The following is a 23623-nucleotide window of genomic DNA, read 5'->3' on the forward strand; positions in this document are numbered from 1 at the left end:
GTTGGGTGTATTTGCTTCTTTTTGTTCTAGAGCTTTCAGGTGTGCTGTCAAACTGTTAGTGTATGCTCTCTCCAGTTTCTTTTTGGAGGCACTTAGAGCCATGAGTTTTCATTTTAGCATTGCCTTCATCTTGTCCCATAAGTTTTTGTATGATGTACCTTCATTTTCATTAAATTCTAAAAAGTCTTTAATTTTTTTATTTCTTCCTTGACCAAGATATCATTGAGTAGAGCGTTGTTGTTCAGCTTCCATGTGGATGTGGGCTTTCTGTTGTCTTTGTTGTTATTGAAGATCAGCTTTAGTCTGTGGTGATATGCTAGGATGCATGGGATTATTTCAATTTTCTTGTATCTGTTGAGGCCTGTTTTGTGACCAATTATATGGTCAATTTTAGAGATGGTACCATGAGGTGCTAGAAACAACAAAAGAACTTCTGGGGGAATTACCATCCTTGACCTTAAGCTATACTACAGAGCAGTAATGATAAAAACTGCATGATATTGGTACAGAGACATGCAAGAAGATAATAGAATAGAATTGAAGACCCAGAAATGAACCCACACACCCATGGTCCCTTGATCTTTGACAAAGGAACTTAAACTGTCCAGTGGTAAAAAGACAGCATTTTCAACAAATGGTGCTGGTTGAACTGGAGGTCAGCATATAGAATAATGCAAATTGATCTATTCTTATCTCCTTGTGCAAAGCTCAAGTCAAAGAGGATCAAGGACCTCCACACAAAACCAGATACACTAAATTAATAGAGCAGAAAGTGAGGGAAGAGCCTTGAACACATGGGTACAGGGGTAATGTTTCAATGGGACGTCATAAAATTGTAAAGCTTTTGTAAGGCAAAGGACACTGTTAATAGGACAAAACAGCAACCAACAGATTAGGAAAAGATCTTTACCAATTCTACATCAGATAGAGGGCTAATATTTAATATATACAATAAACTCAAGAAGGTAGATTTCAGACAATCAAATAACCCTAGTAAAAATGGTGTTCAGAGCTAAACAAAGAATTCTCAACTAAGGAATACTGGAAGCACTTAAAGAAATGTTTAACATTCTTAGTCATCAGAGAAATGCAAATCAAAACAACCCTGAGATTCTACCTCACACCAGTCAAAATGGCTAAGATCAAAAACTCAGGTGACAGCAGATACTGGTAAGGATGAGGAGAAAGAGGAACACTTCTCAATTGTTGGTGGGACTACAAGCTGGTACAACCACTGTGGAAAGCAGTCTGGCAATTCCTCAAACTGGATATAGTATTACCTGAGGATCCAGCTATATTAGTCCTGGGCATATACCCAAAAGATTCTCCAGCATATCACAAGGACACATGCTCCATTATGTTCGTAGCAGCCTTATATATAATAGCCAGAACCTGGAAAGAACTCAGATGTCATTCAACAGAGGAATGGATACAGAAAATGTGGTATATTTACACAATGGAGTACTACTCAGCTATTAAAAACAATTACTTCATGAAATTCTCAGGCAAATGGATGGAGCTAGAAAATATCATCCTGAGTGAAGTAACTTAACACAAAAGAACACACATGGTATGCACTCACTGATAAGTGGATATTAGCCCAAATGCTCAGAATACCCAAGATACAATTCACAGACCACAGGACGCTCAAGAAGAAGGAAGACTAAAGTGTGGGTGCTTCCATCCTTCTTAGAAAGTTGAACAAAATACTCATGGGTTCAAATATGTAGACAAAGTGTGAAGCAGAGACTGAAGTAAAGGCTGTCCAAAGACGGCCCCACCTGGGGATCTATCTCATATACAGACACCAAACCCAGATACTATTGTGGATGCCAAGAATTGCAGGCTGACAGGAGCCTGATATAACTGTCTCCTGAGAGACTTTGCCAGAGCCTGACAAATACAGAGAGGATGCTCACAGCCAACCATTGGACTGAGCATGAAGTTCCCAATGCGGTCCCCTATGAGAGAGAAAGGACTGAAGGAGATGAAGGGTTTTGCAATCCTATAGGAAGAACAATTATATTAACCACTTATATTAACCCTCAGAGTTCCCAGGGCTAAACTACCAACCAAGGAGTACACATGTCTACAGCTGTATATGTAACAGAGGATGGCCTTGTGGTGCATCAGTGGGAGGAGAGGCCCTTGGTCCTATGAAGGCTCGATGCCCCAGTATAGGGGAATTTGAGAGCTGGAAGGCTTGAGTGGGTTTATGGGTCAGCGGGGGAACATCCTTACAGTAGCAGATGAGGGGCGATGTGTAGCAGGATCCTTATTCTGCTACATTGTATTCACAGTGTAGCTTAGCGATTAGGCAGTAGAAGAGGAGGTGGAGCTGTTAGAGAAAGAGAGGAAGGGGAGGGGAAAAAAGAGGAAGGGGAGTAGAAGAAGGAGGCTATCAGCCGTGGAGAACCACTTATGGGTCTAAAGCTGTCCTGGGTAGCAACTTCTATCAAAAGGTTAGATATTGGGTAACAACTCTAATTGTGTGGTCATCTTGTTGATTGAGCACTTCTAAATATATAAATTCTTTAGATAATCATTAAGCTTTAAAAGCCTCACTTCTACCGGGTACTGCAAGGATGACAGATATTGTCCGGGGTTTAGCATAGCTTTCTGGATGCAACATGGTGACTTGGCAGAGCCATTCCCAACTCTTGAATCTCGTGGGTGCATCTAGCTAGCCGGAGCCCAGGTCAAAGCCGAGGAGCAGTGGGAACATGGTGGCTGTCTGGGCACAAGCCGGTCTGGGTGCCGTTTTCTAAATATCGCTCCTACAAGGACAGGAAATAGAGTTTTGGTGGCGGGGGGGGGGGGGGGGGGGGGGGCCGGAAAGGGGAAAACATTTGAAATGTAAATAAAGAAAATATCCAATATAAAAGAAAAGAAAAAAAGTGATGGAAGGAGCCATATTCTCTGAATCAGGACAAGGGAAAGTTTAGAATACAGTAATATATATATATACATATACATATGTGTGTGTGTGTGTGTGTGTGTTTTCAAACGTGATAAGAGTATCATGCTAGGTAGAGCACAGTCACTCAGTGCAGTACATTCTAGAAACCCAACTCTCTTTATGTTGCTCTGCAATTATTCATGAGACCACTTACAATATTTGAAAACTAATAATTCTCAAGCATTTCCTTCCTTGGATGGGTTTATCTTTTTATTAGTGCAATTCTAGAGATTGAATCCAAGACCTTGAAAATGCTCAGTAAGAAATCTACCTCTGAACTATAGATCCAACTCACTGTCGGGCTTTGATAAGTAGGTATGTGATCATACATAAATAATTATTCTGTTGTGTGTAATCCTTCAAGAAATAATACAGAATTCACTATAAAATTGAAAAGGGAAAAACAGATATAAATGAAGAATGTGTAAAAAAAAAAAAACCCAAAACAGAAAGAATATGTAGATGTGACATACACCATAATGAGTTGGTTGCAAAGGTACAAAGATGATTAATAACAGCCTCAAGCTATTTGTAGCTAGGAGAAGAGTAAGTACATATAAAGACAGTTGGACTAGCAAATATTAATACTATTGATAACACTACCATTCCTAGTTAACATTATCCAGTGCTTACAGTGAGCCAGAGAGTTTCATGAGTTATTTGTGTGAATTAATCCAATTATTGTTTTAGAATCCTGTAAGATAATTATGCATCACTAGTCACATTGGGAAGAGGCAAAAGGCCCAAGTACTTTCAGAGAAGACTTACCCACAAGTCTTGGCATGTGGTGTAAATTTAGTCTGCTCTCTTATACAACTCAGAACTATTAATGCTTTGATAACTACAGGAACTAGAAATGTTTCTAAAATACAGCCTTTTCCAGTCTTAAATGTATTTTCTCATGTATTTCCTACCATAGAAGTAAGACTAATTTTAAATGTCGTCTGTAGGAAAGCATCATCTCCATTGTTGAGAGACTAAAACTTTCAAATATTTGTTCTCATTAAGCAAATTTCCAGCTGGGCTATATTTGGGGACAGGAGCTCAGGTCACCTCTGGACTTTTCCCAGGACTTTGTTAATCTTGTCAGGAAACACTTTGTTCCCCGACAACTTTGCAACTCGACTAAGACTATGTTCTCACAAAACTTTTGCTGGTGAGCAAACATCAGAGGATGTTCTGGGGTCACTTCTGCCAGGGTGTCTTGCTCTTTGCAGATGCTTTGATATTTATCAAGTGCATGCTAAATGGCAAGCACATAGTAGCCTAGATTTTTTTTTTAAATATTTGAAGAACTTCTGTACACTTGAATTTTTAACAAAGTCAGAGTTTAGATTTCACAGCTGTCAAATGTCTGGTTGTATTTTTTGGTTAGGTTTTGGTTTCAGAGTGGAACTGGCCATAGACAAGTAGATGAGCAATGAAGACTCTGGGTGAAGGTTCATGCAGAGAGAAAGAGAGCAAGATGCACGTATCACTTTATGTCTTGAATATTAATCTCCTTTTGAGTGTCAATGGAATACTTTACAAGCCAACTTTGGTAAGAAAATGTGAGTATATTAGTCTGTTCCTTTGGAATCACAGTGGTTAACAATTTCATTTATTCATATAAAGCTTTTAATTTTAAAAGTGCTTTTCTTTTAAAAACTAAGCTACTATGTTTTCTTGATTAATGATATCATTAATTTGGCTCAGTAGTTTCTTACCATAGTCAGGATTCGTAAAATAAATTAGGCTAGGAAGGTGGCTTGTTCTGAAAATATAAGAACCTGAGTTGAAATACCTAGCATCCGCATTACAAAACAAAAACCTAAGGCAAGAACAGGCAAGGTTGGAAGGGACTGTAACCCTGGCACTGAGGTACAGAGATAGGCAGATCCCAAAAGATGTTTGCTCACCAGCAAAAGTTTTGTGAGAACATAGTCTTAGTCGAGTTGCAAAGTTGTCGGGGAACAAAGTGTTTCCTGACAAGATTAACAAAAGATAGGCAGATCACTGGCCAACTAGCCTGGCTGAAATTGTAAGCTTCTGGTTCAGTGAAACATACTGTCAGGGGAAGTGACAAGGCAGTCAGGGAAAAAGTGACTAAGGAAGATACTTAATGTCTTGTTCTGGGCTCTGTTTGACAACACATGGGTGCATGCACTTACACACTTGTGTGTCTGTGTCATCACAGCACACACACACACACACACACACACACACACACACACACACACACACACGCATGCACACGCACCATGAATTTTCTCATAACAGTCAAAATCCAAAATGAGAGCAAATTTTGAGTCAAGGGGTCTGTGCTTTTATAAAAATTACAGTAATGTTAATTATACCATTGTTATTGTTCTTAATCACAAATATATGTCAATAGGCATTAGAAAAAAATCAGGCTCTTTTATTAACATATGTCAAGGTCTGACTTGGTGCTAAGGAGTCCCCTCAGTGGTCAGGAGCACTTGCTGCTTTTTCTGAACACCTGACTTTGATTCCCAGCCTCTATGTCAGATGGCTCATGACTACCTGTAACTCCAGTTCTAGGGAATCTTCTGATTTCTGTGGCACTTGCTTACATGTATAAACACACACATACAAATAAAAGAATAATTATGCTCCCTGTATGGTATTTCAAATGACAGTAAAGAACCTACTTTAGCATTACATTGAGTTATTTCCAAGGGGATCTTAAGACTATTTAAACACATGTGTAAAAATGATATTGATTGTATAATTGTTTGCAGACATATAGTGAGGTAAAAAGGGCTCTGTACAGACAGAGGCCACACTACAAAGGACATGGTGACAGTAGTAAGTGGATTTTTAAATTCAGGGTTTGTTCCCATTTGAAATATGGAAATGTAGGGCTTTATTACCTAGTATTAAGTATTCCCATTCTTGCTAATTCACATACCTACTACTTCTACTTTTCATAAAAGGAAGACAAAATTACAAAAAAAAAAAAAAAAAGAGTAACAGAATTGTGTAAAGAACTAGCTGTTTCTCTGGTAGGCCTCTTTAAAAAACTGTCCTAGAAAAATAAAGACAGAGTGAAGAGAAAAATTCAAAAGTAGTTTTTGAAATGTCTGACCCTTTCACAGTGATATGAAGTTAATATAAATGAAAAGAATTCATCAGAATATACAGTTTGGCTAGAAAAAGTCAGTTCTTAAATATTGTGGCTGAAAACCAAGTGTAGGCCTTGGGGTTCTACTGAATAACTCATACTGTGTGCTGTAAAAGGACTGGAGAGTGAGCAAAATATAGAAGGTAAATTGTCACATTTATGAACATGAAATGGCTCCGAGGAAAGGAATTCACTTAGCAAGTATTTATTGACTACCTGTTTTTATATTTAGAGGAATGCAAATTGGAACAATCTATTAAAATGCAAAACAATTTGGAAAAAATAAAGCAAGGTCAGCCGTGCTGAGGAAAAAGAGCTATACACTGTTAATTGGATTGCACATGTGCTCATTGTTTTTGAAAATTATCTGCTCATATACTTGAGGAATTACAGAAATGCTTCTACTTTTTTGACCTACTTATTTCTCTTTGGGGAATAAACCTGAAAGAAATGAGTTCAAAGAACAATGAAGTAGTTTTACAAAGATAAATCTAGCAGTGCTATTTTTAGTAATGGCAGAGGCCCCAGGGCTAACTATGAATAGTCACGACCAAAATGATAGGCATTTGTGCTGTCACTGCTACACAAAGATTATGTACTTATTTATGTATTCAACAACTATCTCTTTTTTTCCTATTTATTTATTTATTTATTTATTTATCTAAATGCTGCTCCTCATCCTGGTTCCACCCTCACTGAGTCCCTTCTCCCACTCCCCATCCCCTTCTCCTCTTTTGGTCCTGTCAGATTAGGCACATCCTCTCCCACTGAGGTCAGACAGAACAATGATGAAGACTGAGTTGCCTGTCTGCTACATATGTGTCTGGGGCCCTTGGTTCAGCCAGTGTATGTTCTTTGATTGGTGGCTCAGATTCTGAGAGCTCCCACGGTCCAGGTTCGTTGACTCTAACAACTATTTCTTGATACACTCATGGGCCAAACGCTGTCTTATGGGCCAACCAAGAAATGTAAGACAAACTACATGTGGTGTCTGATAGGACCTTGGGAGCCTGTGTAGTGTCTGAGTAAACTAGAGAAATGCAGTGTTTCTGGGAAAGGCCGTACCGAGGGTAGAAATCTTAGGCAAAAGAGTACCTTTTTTTTTTTTTTTTCAAGATAAAACCATGGACATGACCGAGCATGGAAGCCAGGGCTCATAGCCCAGGAGGCTACAGCAGTGTGTGCTGGATTCTTGCTCTCTTAGTTCCTTTAGGACTTCTGAAGCAGGGACACATTGGGAGCAGTCGTAACTGGCTATCCTGGTACTTCTGATTGGAAGGGGTGATGAAGAAATATACCAATAAACATCCAGCTACAAAGATAAGTGGTCCAAAAATGTGAATATAGTTTGACAAGAAAATACAGCAAGAAAACTTGGAAGGTCCTCACAGTGGGGAATCCAGGAAGACTCCAAACATGGAGATGTGTAGAGAAGGAGGGTGGTGGTGGAGGTGGGCAGGAAGAGTTTGCAGGCAGAAGTAACAACCAGTGCAAAAAAATTCCCTGTAACTAGAGTGTGGCACAGTCAAGAAGAGATTAGTGGGACATATGGATTAAACATAAAACCTGAAGGAGACAGGTAGCCAGGTCAGATGCTGCAGGATTTTGTATAAGACCTCTGCACTTATTCTTAAGAATAGCAGAGACACATTTAGACAGCAAAACACAGATCTGCTCAGATCGGTGCTTTCTGAAATCACTCAACTGCAGATTAGAGGCTGGGCTGTGAAGAATGTGGTTAGGAGATGTCTCGTTAGCTGTGGAGGAGGTTTGGACTACCCAAGATGGAAGCAGTGTTGAAGGTAAGATGCCAGTGATTTAAAGCACACTTGGGAGATAAGATGAATAGGTCTTAGGTGTAGAATAGTCAAGGCAGGTGAAGCACAAGGATATTTCAGGTACACTTTTCTCTGTTTCCACTAAATCTTCAAATATTAAATTATAAAGGTTTGGGTATTATGTTAAATTCCTACAGCTACTGTAATAAATTACCACCAAACAATACCCTATAACCACAAAAGTTTACTTTACAAAGTAAGGCCAAACTTATGGTTAAAGTTGTGTGAATTAGGGTGTGCTCTCTCCAATGACTCTACTAGAATAATATTTCTTGTATATGCAACACATATGCATTTCTTCCCTGTGACTGTATGACTGCAGTTGTTGCCACAGTCTTAAGACTGCCTCTCATCTTTCATAAAGATATTTGTTACTGGATTGGAGACTGTCTTAGATATGGTTTCTATCAATATGATGAAAAACCATGACCAAAGCAACCAGAGGAGGAAAGGGTTTATTTGGCTTATACTTCCATATCATAATCAATCACTGAAGAAAGTCAGGACAGGAGCTCAAGCAGGGAAGGAACATGGAGACAGGAGCTGATGCAGAGACCAAGGAAGAGTGCTGCTTACTGGCTCACTCCTCATGGCTTGCTCAGCCTGCTTTCTTATAGAACCTAGGACCACCAGCCGAGGTATGGTACCACTCTTAATGGTCTAGGCTCTCCCACATCAATTACTAATTGAGAAAATTTTATATAGGCTTGCCTAGAGCCTGCTTTTATTGAGGCAGCTCTCTCTTCCCCAGTGATGACAGCTTCTGTCAAGTTGACATAAAACTAGTCAGGACAGAGAGACCTCTTCAGATAATATAGGATAATCTCTCTCTTCTCTCTCTCTCTCTCTCTCTCTCTCTCTCTCTCTCTCTCTCTCTCTCTTTCTCTCTCTCTCTCTCTCTCTTTCCCTTCCTTCCCTTATTTTTTTGCCAAAAGAGTCTTTGTATTAAATAGCCCTGGCTATTCTGGAACTCACTATCTAGACAAGAACTCATAAAGATCTTTCTCCTTTTGTTTCTGAAATACTGAGGTTAACACAGTATACCACCGTGCCCAGGAAGCTCCTCATCTCTAGGATATCTTCAACGATATCTTTTCCAAGTAAGGACATACTCAAAGATTTTGAGGATTAGCACATGGACATACTTTATGGAGGCTACCCTTTACCACACTATAACTTCAAGGTAACTACCCTTTTCCTACCCCACAGTAGGAACTTCACGACTGACTGATTGTATACACAATTGTTTCCATAGTCTGCTGAACAGTAGTGAAAGTTTTGTCTTTAGCCCTTGGTAGTTTGGATCCTAACTGTCCTTCAGAAATCTACACAAGAAAGACTTGACTTTCAGAGCACTTTTATGGGGGCCCTGTAGAAATTTTAGGATGCAGCAGGATAGATGTCTTCATGTTACTAGGGTTGTGGTTTTGAAGGGGATTTCAAAATGTAACCTCTTCCTTCTCTGATTATTTTTTTTTCTTTTGACCTTGGCTACAAAGTAAATAATGTTGCTTTGTCACATGATCCTGATATGCTGTGCTTTTTTTTTTTTTTTTTTTTTTTTGGTTTTTTGAGACAGGGTTTCTCTGTGTAGCCCTGGCTGTCCTGGAACTCACTCTGTAGACCAGGCTGGCCTCGAACTCAGAAATCCACCTGCCTCTGCCTCCCAAGTGCTGGGATTAAAGGCGTGCGCCCGGCTGCTGTGCTTTCTCAACATGGGCTAATAATAGCAACAGGCCTAATTGATCATGGAATAAAACTCCCAAACCATGAGCCTAACCCAACCTTTTCTTGTTATAAGTTAATTACCTCTGTCACTGTTAAAGTATTAGTTAACACAAAGTGTAGCCTCAAACACTTGCCAGATCTGAAAGACATACTGGCCCTGTGTTGTACTTGTTTTGTATTCAATACCCTCCTGCGAATAGTCTTAAAGTTGAACTTGAACATTTGATCGCTTGGTTGGAACTGTCATTATTTTTAATATAGGCAGGATATAAATAAAAACTATTATTACTGTATAATTTACATGTGGTTGTTGGTATTGTAGATATGAATAACTACTAATTTTTACATTTTAATGATATACAGTTTCTTTAAAAAGCTGAATAAACAAATTAACCATAAATTAGTAGTAATTGTTGTAATATAATGCATAAAATACCATGGAAGCAAAGAACAAGGAGCTACTATTTGAGTGGGGGGTGGTGAAAAGATGGCTTTAAAAAGATAGCACTTGAATCAGTTCTTGAAGTATAAGTTTCTGCACTTGTGAGAAGAATAGAGTCAGAATACGCCTTGGCTTTTTCCTCCTCCTCCTCCTCTCCTTCCTCCTCCTCTTCCTTCTCCTCCTTTTCTTCCTCCTCCTCCTCTTCCTCCTTTTCCTCCTCCTCCTCTCCTCTCCTCTTCCCCTTCCTGCTTTTTCTCTTCCTCTCCTCCTCCTTTCTTCCTCAAGCTTTCTTCCTCCTCCTCCTCTTCCTCCTCCTGCCCCTCCTCCTGCTCCTCCACCTTCTCCTCTTTCTCCTCCTCCTCTTCTCCTTTAGAATAAGGTGTTAGTACTTTCTGGATGTTAATTAGGAATGTAGTCTGGTTTTCTATATTTTAGCTGTGCACTCTTGTTTTAAAATATAATGCCCTTGAAACCTCTTCACCATTTTCTTTCTTATGTTTTCGTCTAAGAAAAAAGAAATTTGTTAAAAGCTATGTGACAGTGCTAAATTTAGCTCATTTTAACAAAGGTCACAGCATTTCTGAGTAGTAAACACTATTACAAGGTCTTTCCAGTGTCTGAATGTTTGGCAGACATGCCTCCATTTGGAAGAAATGACTAGAGCCTAGGGCTGTGAGACAGATGTGGGTCTGTGAAGTCCATGAGCATCTGGAACAGGCAAACACATCCTTTTTTCCCCTCTTTATTCTTTTTTCAGCTATAGCCAAGAAGTGAATTAAGGCAAAAACCTCTTCTTTGCTTGAATTAGGGAGACTATTGCAGGCTTAGAGAACGAGGGCCTCAATCCAAATGGGAAAGAGGGGATTTATTTAAGATACTGAAGTCAGGGATGCAGGGCTCCTTTTAGTGCTAACTCAGCAACACCTACATTCTATTCTTAGGCTGTTTCCTCCTGTGATGATAATATCAGCAATTAATGTACTTGTATTTTCAGGGAATAAAGCCTTTGGGAAGGTCAGTTAATTAATTTCTATAATGTTTCAGATTAGATTTGTTGTATATTTTATAGCCTTGATAATAACAGAAATGATGAAATTACAGAAATATTAAATTACTTTTGAAAGTACTTCCTGTAAGGAGATAACAGGAAACAGATTAAGAATACAGGTGTTGGACATTTAAAAAGATTTTTTCTACCACTACTCCAGTACAGGTCAATGGTGTGCCCATCTAGTTGTTAAGAAGGGGGAAGATATTTAAAAACAGAGCAGTTGGAAGAAGTCAAAATATCACTATTTGCATATGATATGATAGCATACTTAAGTGACACCAAAAATTCCACTGGAGAACTTAACCTAAACAAAGAATTTCAGCAAAGTGGCTGGATATAAAATTAAGTCAAACAAATCAGTAGCCTTCCTCTACTCAAAGGATAAACAGGCTGAGAAAAAAATTAGAGAATGACACCCTTCACAATAGTCACAAATAATATAAAATACCTTGGTGTGACTCTAACCAAGCAAGTGAAAGATCTGTATGACAAAAACTTCAAGTCTCTGAAGAAAGAAATCGAAGAAGATCTCAGAAGATGGAAAGATCTCCCATGCTCATGGATTGGCAGGATTAATATAGTAAAAATGGCCATTTTGCCAAAAGCAATCTACAGATTCAGTGCAATCCCCATCAAAATTCCCACTCCATTCTTCATAGAGTTAGAAAGAGCAATTTTCAAATTCATTTGAAATAACAAAAAACCCAGGATATCAAAAACTATTCTCAACAACAAAAGAACTTCTGGGGGAATTACCATCCTTGACCTTAAGCTATACTACAGAGCAATAGTGATAAAAACTGCATAAGACAGGCAAGAAGATCAATAGAATAGAATTGAAGACCCAGAAATGAACCCACACACCCATGGTCCCTTGATCTTTGACAAAGGAACTTAAACTGTCCAGTGGTAAAAAGACTGCATTCTCAACAAATGGTGCTGGTTGAACTGGAGGTCAGCATATAGAATAATGCAAATTTATCTATTCTTATCTCCTTATACAATGCTCAAGTCCAAGAGGGTCAAGGACCTCCACATAAAACCAGATACACTTAAACTAATAGAAGAGACAGTGAAAAAGAGCCTTGAACACATGGGCCCAGGGGAAATTTTCCTGAACAAAAGACCAATGGCTCATGCTCTAAGATCAAAAATTGACAAATAGGACCTCATAAAATTGCAAAACTTCTGTAAGGCAAAAATTACTGTCAATAGGACAAAACGGCAACCAATAGATTGTGAAAAGATCATTACCAATCCTAGATCTGATAGAGGGCTAATATCCAATATATACAAAGAATTCAAGAAGTTAGACCCAAGAGAATCAAATAACCCTATTAAAAATGGGATACAGAACTAAACAAAGAATTCTCAACTGAGGAATATTCAATTGCCTATTTCTAAATGGTTCCATATTTCTTTACTGACTTAAACCTCAGTGCAAATAGTTTATAATGAGTGCTCATCCTCAATTACTGGATCTACAGTAGCATCCCTTATCAATTTCTTACAATCTTATGCATTCATAACATCATAGTGTGAACTTACTTTGTTCATTAATTGTGTAACTGTTCTGTTTCTTTCTACTTTACCGTAAACTTTATGAAGGTCAACAATTAATTTTTTTAGAGTGTATTCCCAGAGTTTTGAGGGGTTCTTCTTAATCTAGCATGAGCTAGGCACTTAGTAAATACTTTTGGATAAATAATGAATAAATTTAAATGCAATAATTTATGGAAATGTTAGTGCATATAGTATTTAAATTTGCTGCTTATATCCTTGCTGTTGGAAACTGCTCTATTCTATTCATTCTGTTCTGTTCTTATAGTCTTCTGACCAGTAGGAAATAAAGATAATAATAGTTGATATTCCTTTAGAAAAAAATTAAATGAGAAACACAAAATATTTTAAAGAAATTAAGCTAATTTACTAACCTCTTTGATACATGCTATTGTAACTAACTATTAAGATGTTGAAACTGAAGAAGAATAGGGTCAAGTAAGGAACAAATACAAGTGGATAAACTCGGGTTTAGACTCAGGCAGCTTGGTCCCTATTCATGATAGCATTACTAACCTATTCAAAACCAGTTTGTTAGCCTAACAAATGTTTTCTAACAATTAGATAACACTTCTACTCTTTCTTCTTTCTATTCATTTAGGAATATGCATATTAATTCACCATATGTTGAGTATCAGTTAGAAGCTAAGTACTGACCTAGGTTCTAGTACTAAAGAACATAACAACTTGCTCTCTTATCTGTTCTTTTGAAGGAAAGGATAAAAAAGTGAAAGAAATGCAAATATCCTTAACGTTCTAATGCTCTCAGCAGCATATCAGGCATTTGATAGCTTGAGTAGAAATTTATATATTTTATAACCTCTGGTTGTTGTTTTATGAGAAATAATGAGCTTAGACATTTACAAGTTGTCCTTCAGATACCTTATTTCTCCAAACACTGCCCCAGCTTTCAGAGTAACCAGAACTTGAGTACCATCAGGGCCTCCAAGAACTTGGACTTCTCCATGCTTGATGATGTACATTTCTTTTCCAATTTCTCCCTAAATGCCATACAGAAGAAAGGGAACTATAGTCATTTAAAAAAATGATTATGACCCACATGAAGCAATCTAAGGTCTTCTAGAGGAGAAAATACAAATAAAGAAAGTAGGGAATATCTTTGTAAAAGTAATTATTTTAAGACCTGAGGTAGTTTTGAAATGTTGTTTAGACATATCTCATAAAGCAAAATGACTGGGAAGTCAGTGCTTTCTACCACATGAGCCCTGAAAACCATCATAAAACATGAGAAGATAGACCAGTCAATGTATTATTTCAGGAGTGGATATGGGCAGAGAAAGTAACTGATCACATAGATGGCTGAGTGTTCTCACTTTGGTCTTCACTGCTCCTGTCTAAAGAAGGTATTTTGTGTAACAAAAGAGCCTAAGTATCAGCCATTTAAAGTCAAACCTATCTTCTACCTCTATCACTGAGGTATGATCCAGGAAACAGGAGACATACTTATACCATATTGAAACACCATGCCAATGCAATTCTCATTAAGTTCCTGTTTGTATTTGATGAGTCTCAAAGTTCGAGCAATTATTAACAATTTACCTCTTGGAATGTTCACATAGTTACCAATCAATCATGCGATTTTGTACACCCGAGGCAGTATGAATACTCAAATGTGAATAGAATAAAATAAAGTGGGGAAGTTCACAAGAACATGGGTAGCCAATTTAAATATTTAATGTAAATACAATGATTTTTTTGATATGTACCTACTGCTTAAATTAGAATCTGAGCCACAGCTGATCCTGTAGTCATATGTCTAATCCCATCTAAGAATTTGATAAGCAGGCTGAGAAGCTGCCTCAAGTGGATACAGTGTTCTTTGTGAAAGCATAAAGGCTGAAATTCAGATCTCCAACACTCACATAAAAGCCAGACAAGCATGATGGCGTGGCTATAACCAGCCAGTTCAGCAAGTAGAGGCAAGAGTTTTCCTGGGCAACCTGGGTAACTAGGGAACCTGAGTTGATAAGCTCCATGTTCGCTGAGAGACTTTTTTTTTTTTTTTTGCTGTTTATACGTGTATACATGCATGTAGGCTCACCTGTAGACATGAAACCACACCCAGCAGCATGCATACTCACATATACACCTTTTTTCTACTCTCCCAGATCCCTCTCCCCAAGAAAACCAACCTGAAACCAACACTGAACTGAAGTCACAGATGGACTTATCTTATGGAGATATTTTGTTCTTGTCTTTGTGGTTGACTAAAGTGTATCCATGTAATCCTTGAGGTGTAGTACTGTACCTGATTTCTTTAGTCTTTTACACATATTTTTTTTTATCACTATCCCTATTTGTGTTCTTTGTTATATAATAAATAAAGTTATAAATATAGTGTCAGATTAAATAATGTTAAGTAATTCCAATCTCTACCTACTAAAAACATGCCATATAAGAATGTCACTGACATTTTAAGTCAAGGTAGGTTGTTAACTTCTACAGTTGTTTGCTTGTTTGTTTGTTTATTTATTTACTTAAATGTGTGTGTGTGTGTGTGTGTGTGTGTGTGTGCGGCCAGAAAAGGGTTTGAATATCTTTGCTCTCCATGTATTCCTTTGAAGTAAGGTACCTTCCTGAACCTGGGGCTCAGGCTTTTCTCTGTACTACTGGAAATTAATAAGTCCAAGAAGTCCTCTTGTATCCACTTCCACTCAGGGCTGAAAATAAAGGCATGGGTGGGTGCTCAAATCTGAACTCCAGTCCCCATGACTGCACAACAAACATTCTTAACTGCTAAGTCACCTCTTCAGCACAGGTATTTAAACTCTAAAAAGGACAGTTTGCATAACACTGGGCATTATTTGGGCAATAGTCAAAATAAGTAGGGTTTTAATAATTTTCTGAGCTATTGTTGTGGTTTAAATATCTCCCTCAAATTTCAATTGTTAATAATTTAATCTTCACTCCATGATCCTGCTCACATTCACTAGATCTGCTGGTCTGAAGGAACACTGGAACCCATCTTCCCTGCCCACTGAGTCATCTGGGACACACCCAGCTGCTCTGAGCCACCTGCTATCCCCACTGGACTCCCATTCTTCCAAAGCCCAAGGATACCCATCAGAGGCCTGCCACACCAGGATCATTGAGGTTGTACCCCCTCCCAATATCTACTACAACAGAAAAATCCAGGGACTAAAGCCATCCAGATGGTGAAAGGCCCTCTAAAGAACACAATCAACAAAACCCAGGGCAATGTGACAAATTGAAATTTAAACAATATCTATGCAGCCTTGCAGAAAATACAAGAAGGAAAGTTTCAAACAAGAAAGCACAGGAAATAAGTAATACCATACCAGCAAAAACAAGACCAACATCAAAATACCAGGTAGTAACAATCACTGGTCATTAGTATTTCTCAATGGAATAAATTTCCCAATAAAAAGACACAGGCTAACAGAATGGATGCAAAAAAAAAAAAAAATGGGATCCAGCATTCTGCTGCATATAAGAAACACACCTCATAAATGAAGATAGACATTACCTTAAAGTAAAGGGCTGGAAAAGAGTTTTCCAAGAAAAGGGACCCAAGAGGAAAGCTGGAGTAGTCATTCTAATATCTAATTAATTTTAACTAAAATTAATAAAAAGAGATAGGGAAAGACACTTCATACTCATCAAAGGAAAAATCTACCAGGATGATATATCAATTCTGAACGTCTACGCCACAAACATAATGGCACCCACACTTGTATAAGAAATATTGCTAAAGCTTGAGTCACACATCAAACCCCCACATATTAATAATGGGAGACTTCAACAACCCACTCTCACCAACTGACAGATCAAGCAAACAAACACTAAAGAGAGAAACAATGAAACTAACAGACATTATGAATGAAACTGACCTAACAGACATCTATAGGATATTTCACCCAAGGATAAAAGTATATATCTTTTTCTGAGCATCTCATGGATCCTTCTCCAAAATTGACCATATAGTTAGTCACGAACAAAACTCAACAGATACAAGAAAATTGAAGTAATGCCTTATATCTTATCAGACCACCATGGATTAAAGCTGGACTTCAACAATAGAAACACCAGAAAGCCTATACACTCATGGAAACTGAACAACTTTCTACTCAGTGATCTCTGGGTCAGGGAAAAAAATTAACTAAAGACTTTATAGAATTTAATGAAAATGAGGGCACAACATATCCTTTTTTTTTTTTATTTTATTTTTTTTTTTTGACTTATTCACTTTACATCCAGCTGGTTTCCTGTGCTGGGTAATCACCCGTCCCACAATCCTGCCCCCATTTCCCCTCCCCTTTGCTTCTGAGCAGGTGGAGCCCCCTGGGTATCCGGCACCCTGGCATTTCAAGTCTCTGCAAGACTAGGTACTTCTTCTCTCACTGACGTTAGACAAGGCAGCCCAGTTAGAAGAACATATCACATGTAAAGGCAGGAGCTGACTCAGACAGAAACAGACACACACAGCCAAACAGTGGATGGAGCTTGAGGACTTTTAAAGAAAAATAGAAGGAAAGATTGCCCCAGGGGGGATAGGAACTCCACAGGAAGACCAACAGAGTCAACTAATCTGAATTCTTGGGGCTTTCAGAGTCTGAACCACTGACCAAAGAACATACATGGCCAGAACCTGGGTCTCCTGGTACATATATAGCAGACATACAGTGTGGTCTTCATGTCAGTTCTGAACAACTGGAGTGGGAGCTATTCAAAAAACATATCCAGGTTTATGGAACACAATGAAAGCAGTGCTAAGAGGACGCATAGTACTAAGTACCTCCATAAAGAAACTAGAAAGTTCTCATATCAGCAATTTAAAAGTACACCTGAAAGCCTTAGAGAAAAAAGAAAGCAAACACATAAAAGAGGACTATAAGGCAGAAAATAATCAAAACCAGGCTGAAATCAGTCAGTAAAAAACAAAGAAAACAATACAAAGAATTCAAGAAATAAAGAGCTAGTTTGACAAAATCAACAAGACAGACAAACCCTTGGCCAAACTAAGAGAGAGAGAGATAGTATCCAAATAAGCAAAATTAGAAATGAAAAGGGAGATATTATAACAGACCTTGGCAAAATTCAAAGAATCACTAGGTCTTATTTCAAAAGCCTGTATTCCACAAAATTGAAAATCTGAGTGAAATGGATGGTTTTCTAAACAGAAACCACTTACCAAAATTAAATCAAGATCAGGTAAACTATTTAGCCAGTCCTATAACCCCCAAGGAAATAGAAGGAAACAGAAACAGTTATTAATAATCTCCATACCAAAAAAATAATAAATAAATAAATAAAAGCCTTGGGCCAGATGCTTTTAGTGCAGAATTCTACCAGAAGAGCTAACACTAATACTCTTCAAACTATTGCACAAAAAATAAATAGAAAGAATACTGCCAAATGCATTCTATGAAGCCACAGTCATGCTGATACTAAATCACACAAATGTTCAACAAAGAGAATTTCAGACCAAGTTCTCTTATAACGATTGATGCAAAAATACTCAATAAAATACCCCCAAACTGGATCCAAAAATATCATCCACCATGATCAAGTACGCTTCATCTCAGAGATTCAGGGATGGTATAATATATAAAAATACATCAATGTCATCCACCATATAAACAAACTGAAAGAAAAAAAAAACATGATCATCTCATTAGATGCTGAAAAAGCTTTTGACAAAATCCAACATCCCTTCATGTTAAAAGTCTTAGAGAGATAAGGGTACAAGATTTGTACTTAAACATAATAAAAGCAATACAATAATAATAACAATAATAATAATAATAATAATAATAATAATAATAATAATAGCAAGCCAATGGCCAACATCAAATTAAACTGAGAGAAACTTATAGCAATTCCATGAAAATCAGGGACAAGACAAGGCTGCCCAATCTCATCTATTCAATATAGTACTTGAAGTTCTAGCTAGAGCAATAAGACAATAAAAGAAAATCAAGGGGAGACAAATAGGAAAGGAAGAAGTGAAAACATCATGATTTGTGGATGATATTTTATATCAGAAAACTGCTATAACAGATAAACACTTTTAGCAAAGTGGCTAAATAGAAAATTAACTCAGAGAAATCAGTAACCCTCCTTTATACAAATGAAAAATAGACAGAAAAAATTAGGGAAACAATACCCTTTTCAGTAGCCACAAATAACATAAAGTATCTTAGTGTATCTCTCCCAAACCAAGTGAATGACCTATATGACAAGAACTTCATGGCTCTGTCAAAGAAAATAGAGGAAGATATCAGAAGATGAAAAGATCTCCCATGCTCATGGATAGATAGAAATAACATAGTAAAAATGGCCATCTTACCAAAAGCAATCTAAATCCCCATCAAAATTCCAACACAATTTTTTTATAGACCTTGAGAGAACAATTCTCAATCTCACAGGGGAAAAAATGACCTAGGGTAGTGGAAACAATTTTCAGCAATAAAAGAATTTCTGGAAGAATCACCATCCCTGACCTCAAGCTGTATTGTAAAGCAATAGTGATAAAAACTACATAGTTTGGTACAGACAAGTCAAACAATAGAATAGAATCAAAGACCCAGAAATAAACCCACATACCTATGGACACTTTATCTTTGACAAAGAAGCCAAAACCATACAGTTAAAAAGAAAGCATGTTCAATAAATGGTGCTAGTCTAACTGGCAGTCTGCATGTAGAAGAATGCAAATTGATCCATATTTATCATCTTGCACAAACCTCAAGTCTAAGTGGATCAAGGACCTCAACAGAAAACCAGATATACTGAATCTAATAGAAGAGAAAGTGGGAAATAGCTTTGAACATATTGGCACAGGGGATTTTTTTTTGAACACAACACTTATGACTTAGGCTCTAAGATCAATTGATTAATTGCACATCATGAAACTGAAAAGCTTCTAAGGCAAAGGATCCTATCAATAGGACAAAATGGCAACCTACAGATTGGGAAAAAACATCACTAACCCTACATCCAATAGAGGGCTAATATCCAAAATATATAAAGAAGTCAAGAAATGAGCCTCCAAGTGACCAAATAACTCAATTAAAATTGGGGTACAGAGCTAAACAGAGAATTGTCAACAGAGAAATATTGAGTGTCCAAGAAGCACTTAATGAAATGTTCATGGGCACCAAGCATGAAGTGCTTTAATCTAGAGCTAAAGTTATAGATGACTGTGAGTCAGGGTGCTGGGAACTGAACCCAGGTCCTGTGTAAGAGCAACATATTCTCTTAACCACTGAGCCATCTCTCCAGCCCTCTTTAACTAGAATGATCATATGCCACTGTGGTTCTTGTATAAGTTTCGTTTAATGTAGGGGAATTCTGTAACCACTACTGAGGAATAACCAGCCTTTTGTGGAAAATATAACACATTCTAATTTGACATGAATACAGACATTTATTTTCAGATTGAATAAATATCTTACGGCTGGAAATCATCTTGATATTGGCACCTGAAACAAAAACTTTAAAGTATTAAATTGGGCTTAAATATTCCATGTAATAAAATGTTTATTGTACTAAAAAGAAATGTTCAACATCCTTGGTCATCAAGGAAATGCAAATCAAAACCACTATGAGATTTCATCTTACACCCATCAGAATAGTTAAGGTAAAAAAAAAAAAAACCCAAAAGACAGCATATGCTGGTGGGGATGTGGAGCAAGGAGATCACTCCTTCATTCCTGGTGGGAGTGCCAATTTGTACAACCACTTTGGAAATCAATTTAGCTGTTTCTCATAATGCTGGGAATAATTCTACCTCAAGATCTATACCATTCCTGGGCATATACCCAAAAGATGCCCCACTATACCACACAGACACTTGCTCATCTATGTTCAAAACTGGAAACCATGTAGATGCTCCTCAGTTGAAGACTAGATAAGAAAGAAAATATGGTACGTCTATTCAGTGAAATACTTATTCAGCCATTAAAAACAAAGGCATGATGAATTTTGCAGGCAAATGGATGGAACTTGAGGATATCATCCTGAGTGAGGTAACCTAGACCCCTCCTAAAAAACATGCATGGAATGTACTCATATGTGGATATTAGCCATACAATATAGGATATCTACACTCCACTCTACAGACCCAAGAAGCTAAACAAGAAGGTCCAAGTGAGGATGCTTGAATCTCACTTAGAACATGGAGTAAAATAGAAGTAGGATGCAGATGGAGGGAGAGAACTGGGTGCGAGATGGGTTGTGGAGAGGAAGAGGGGATGGTTCAGGATCAGGGGTGTGGAGAGACAGGGAGATGGCCAGATGGCTATGAGAATGAATGGAAATCTGAAGCTGGCAGGAGTGGAAGGGGTAGGAAGCATCTCAAGGACATGCCAGAGACCTGGGATAGGAAAGGCTCCCAAGAATCAGGTGAGACCTTAGCAATGGAGATATGGAACCTGAAGAGGCCACCTCCTGTAGACAGGGAGTAACCCCAGTAGAGAGACAGGGACACCAACTCACCCACAAAACTTTCTACCCAAAATTTATCTTGCCTACAAGAAATGCAGAGATGGGGATGAAGCAGAGACTGAGTAAATGGCCAACCGATACCCAGCCCGATGAGAGATCCTTCTCATGGGCAATCACCAATCCCTGAATCTAATAATACTCTGTTATGCTTGCAGACAGGAGGAGAGTAACATGGCTGGTTCCCCCAGCAGCTGAGTCACACAGATGCAGAGACCCACAGACCAACACTGGATAGAGCCTGGGACTCATGGAAAATTGGGAGAAGGATTCCGTGGACCCCGACGGGGATAGGAACTCCACGGGAAGACTAACAAGAGTCAACTAGCCCAGACCCTTGGATTCCTGAACCACCACCCAAGAGGATACACAGTTTGGACCTAGTCTCTGCTCGCCCCTAACCCCTGCACATGTGTAGCAGATGTGCAGCTCGATCTTCATATGAGTCCTGAACAACTGGAGTAGGGGCTATCCGTAAAGCTGTTGCCTGTCTGTAGAATCTATTCACCTAATTCAGCTGTCTTGTCTGGCCTCAGTGGGAGAAGAAGCACCTAACCCTGCAGAGACTTGATGTGCCAGAGTGATAGGATACTCAGGGTAAGCCTCCACTATCACAGAGGGGTAGGGGAGGGGACAGGAGGAGAGGAAGTCTGGGAAGAGGACTGGGAGGGTGGACAGCAATCTGGATATAAAGTGAAAAAAAAGAGAAATATTCACAGGCTAGTGGTATTTGTAGTTAGAACCTATAGAAGACCATAGGGCCTTTGTGAATGGGTTGGTTTATCAGAGCGGTTATTTCATAAAATCCGATTTTTCTGATAAATTTGATTTACTTTTTCATGTGGTGCTGTACTATGCCACATCGTGACTCATTGGGAAAGCCCTGACCAAGTGTTGATAACATTAGCTTGGACATTTTAGACCACAAAACTATGAAGTAAATCAACCCTTATCTTTCATAAATTACCTAGTCTGTTGATATACTCACATACCAACAAAATGAGCTAACTTGTGAAAATATAACAATACAGAAAAGTAACTCTTGCTTTATGAGTGGACTGGGATGAGTTATCAAATATTCCCATTACTTGTACTTTCAATATGCTAGAATACACTAAAAACTCAAAATTCAACTGCATTGATTATAGTTTGTATTCTCTCATGATTGAGACAATGTCTACTTTGTTTCAGTGCTGAGTGCAAAGCATGCTGTATAAAAAGCATTCATTTATGAGTAATAGAAATATAATTTAACTGTCTCAGGAACATTCTAAAGTCCTTTGATACCTAGGGTTCTTTTTCTGAACTTCAGACACTTTACAATTACCTATCAGGTTGGAGTATATAATTATTAGCTTTTACCTCTTAATACATACATGAAAAACTAAAAAAAAAAATATACTGAACATATATTTATATGAAATGTAGGTTGAAACAGAAATTGTAATATATATGGATTTTTATTATAGTTATTTATATAACATGCAATAATATTTTGCATTTGTATAGTGCTTTGAAAATTCATTGAAATAGAGAGCTGAAGAGATGGGTCAGTAGTTAATTCTTAGCTCTCACACCAGGTGGCTCACAGCTGCTTGTAACTCTAGTTTTAGGGGATCTAAAGCCCTCTTTTGGTTCTTGGAGAATCTACATGCATATAGCATATATTAACACACACACATAAACAAAAATAAATCTTAAAAAATCTTCAAGACAGTGGATATTTGCATAGCTCCTTGTTTGAAACCACATATGTGTTCTATCAGAGCATACTGCATTTTATCTGGAAAGCATTCTGTACATAGTACTTTATTTATTTCCTGCACATGTTCCAGTAAGAGGTATCTTTTTTATTTCCCCCCTTTAAGAAAATTGCAAATAAAGGCTAAGCAAGCTAAGTGTCTCAAGCAACAATACAAGGCTGGCAAGTGTCAGCATTAAAATCCAAGCACCTATGTCACCTGACATACATACAGATACTCTAAATCTAACAATATCACCTGAAGTACATACAGATACACTACATTTAACATTGAACATGGTATCAAGACTGATATCTTCATAGTGAATGAGATAATATAAACAATTCAAAAATAATGTAAGTCATTTGAAAATTAGTGTTTTTTTTTTTTGTTCTAGGAAGTGATCATTAGGTTAGGGTCATATTCCTATTATGATTACTTTTTAAAGCATGAACTAATTTCAAGGAACTGGAATGATGTTTCAAAGGTAGTTATTACAACTGACTGGAAGTAGCAGTGCATGATGGGTACTAATTATTTCTTAATGATCATTTTGATAATTGCCCAAGGAGATGAGGCATAATCAACGAACCCAAACTTGCACTACGTCTTGCATATTTCTGGGTTAATTTAAGCCTTTTCTGGAAGCTTAATTAGCTTTCAGATGAAGTAGACATCACTCTAAGAGAATA

General features: G+C 37.8%; 1 protein-coding gene across 2 annotated transcripts in view; it reads right to left on the reverse strand.

Moving 5' to 3' along the window:
* The window catches only part of Cngb3 (cyclic nucleotide gated channel subunit beta 3), a 183081-nt gene that overhangs the window by 23540 nt on the left and 135918 nt on the right, over nt 1-23623 (reverse strand). For both annotated transcript variants that reach the window (XM_076924115.1, XM_076924114.1), the window contains one exon: nt 13585-13703. In XM_076924115.1, coding sequence (XP_076780230.1) covers nt 13585-13703 — 119 coding nt within the window. The remainder of the gene's footprint in view (nt 1-13584; nt 13704-23623) is intronic.

Source organism: Arvicanthis niloticus, chromosome 25 (assembly GCF_011762505.2).
Source record: "Arvicanthis niloticus isolate mArvNil1 chromosome 25, mArvNil1.pat.X, whole genome shotgun sequence".
Lineage (NCBI taxonomy): Eukaryota > Metazoa > Chordata > Mammalia > Rodentia > Muridae > Arvicanthis > Arvicanthis niloticus.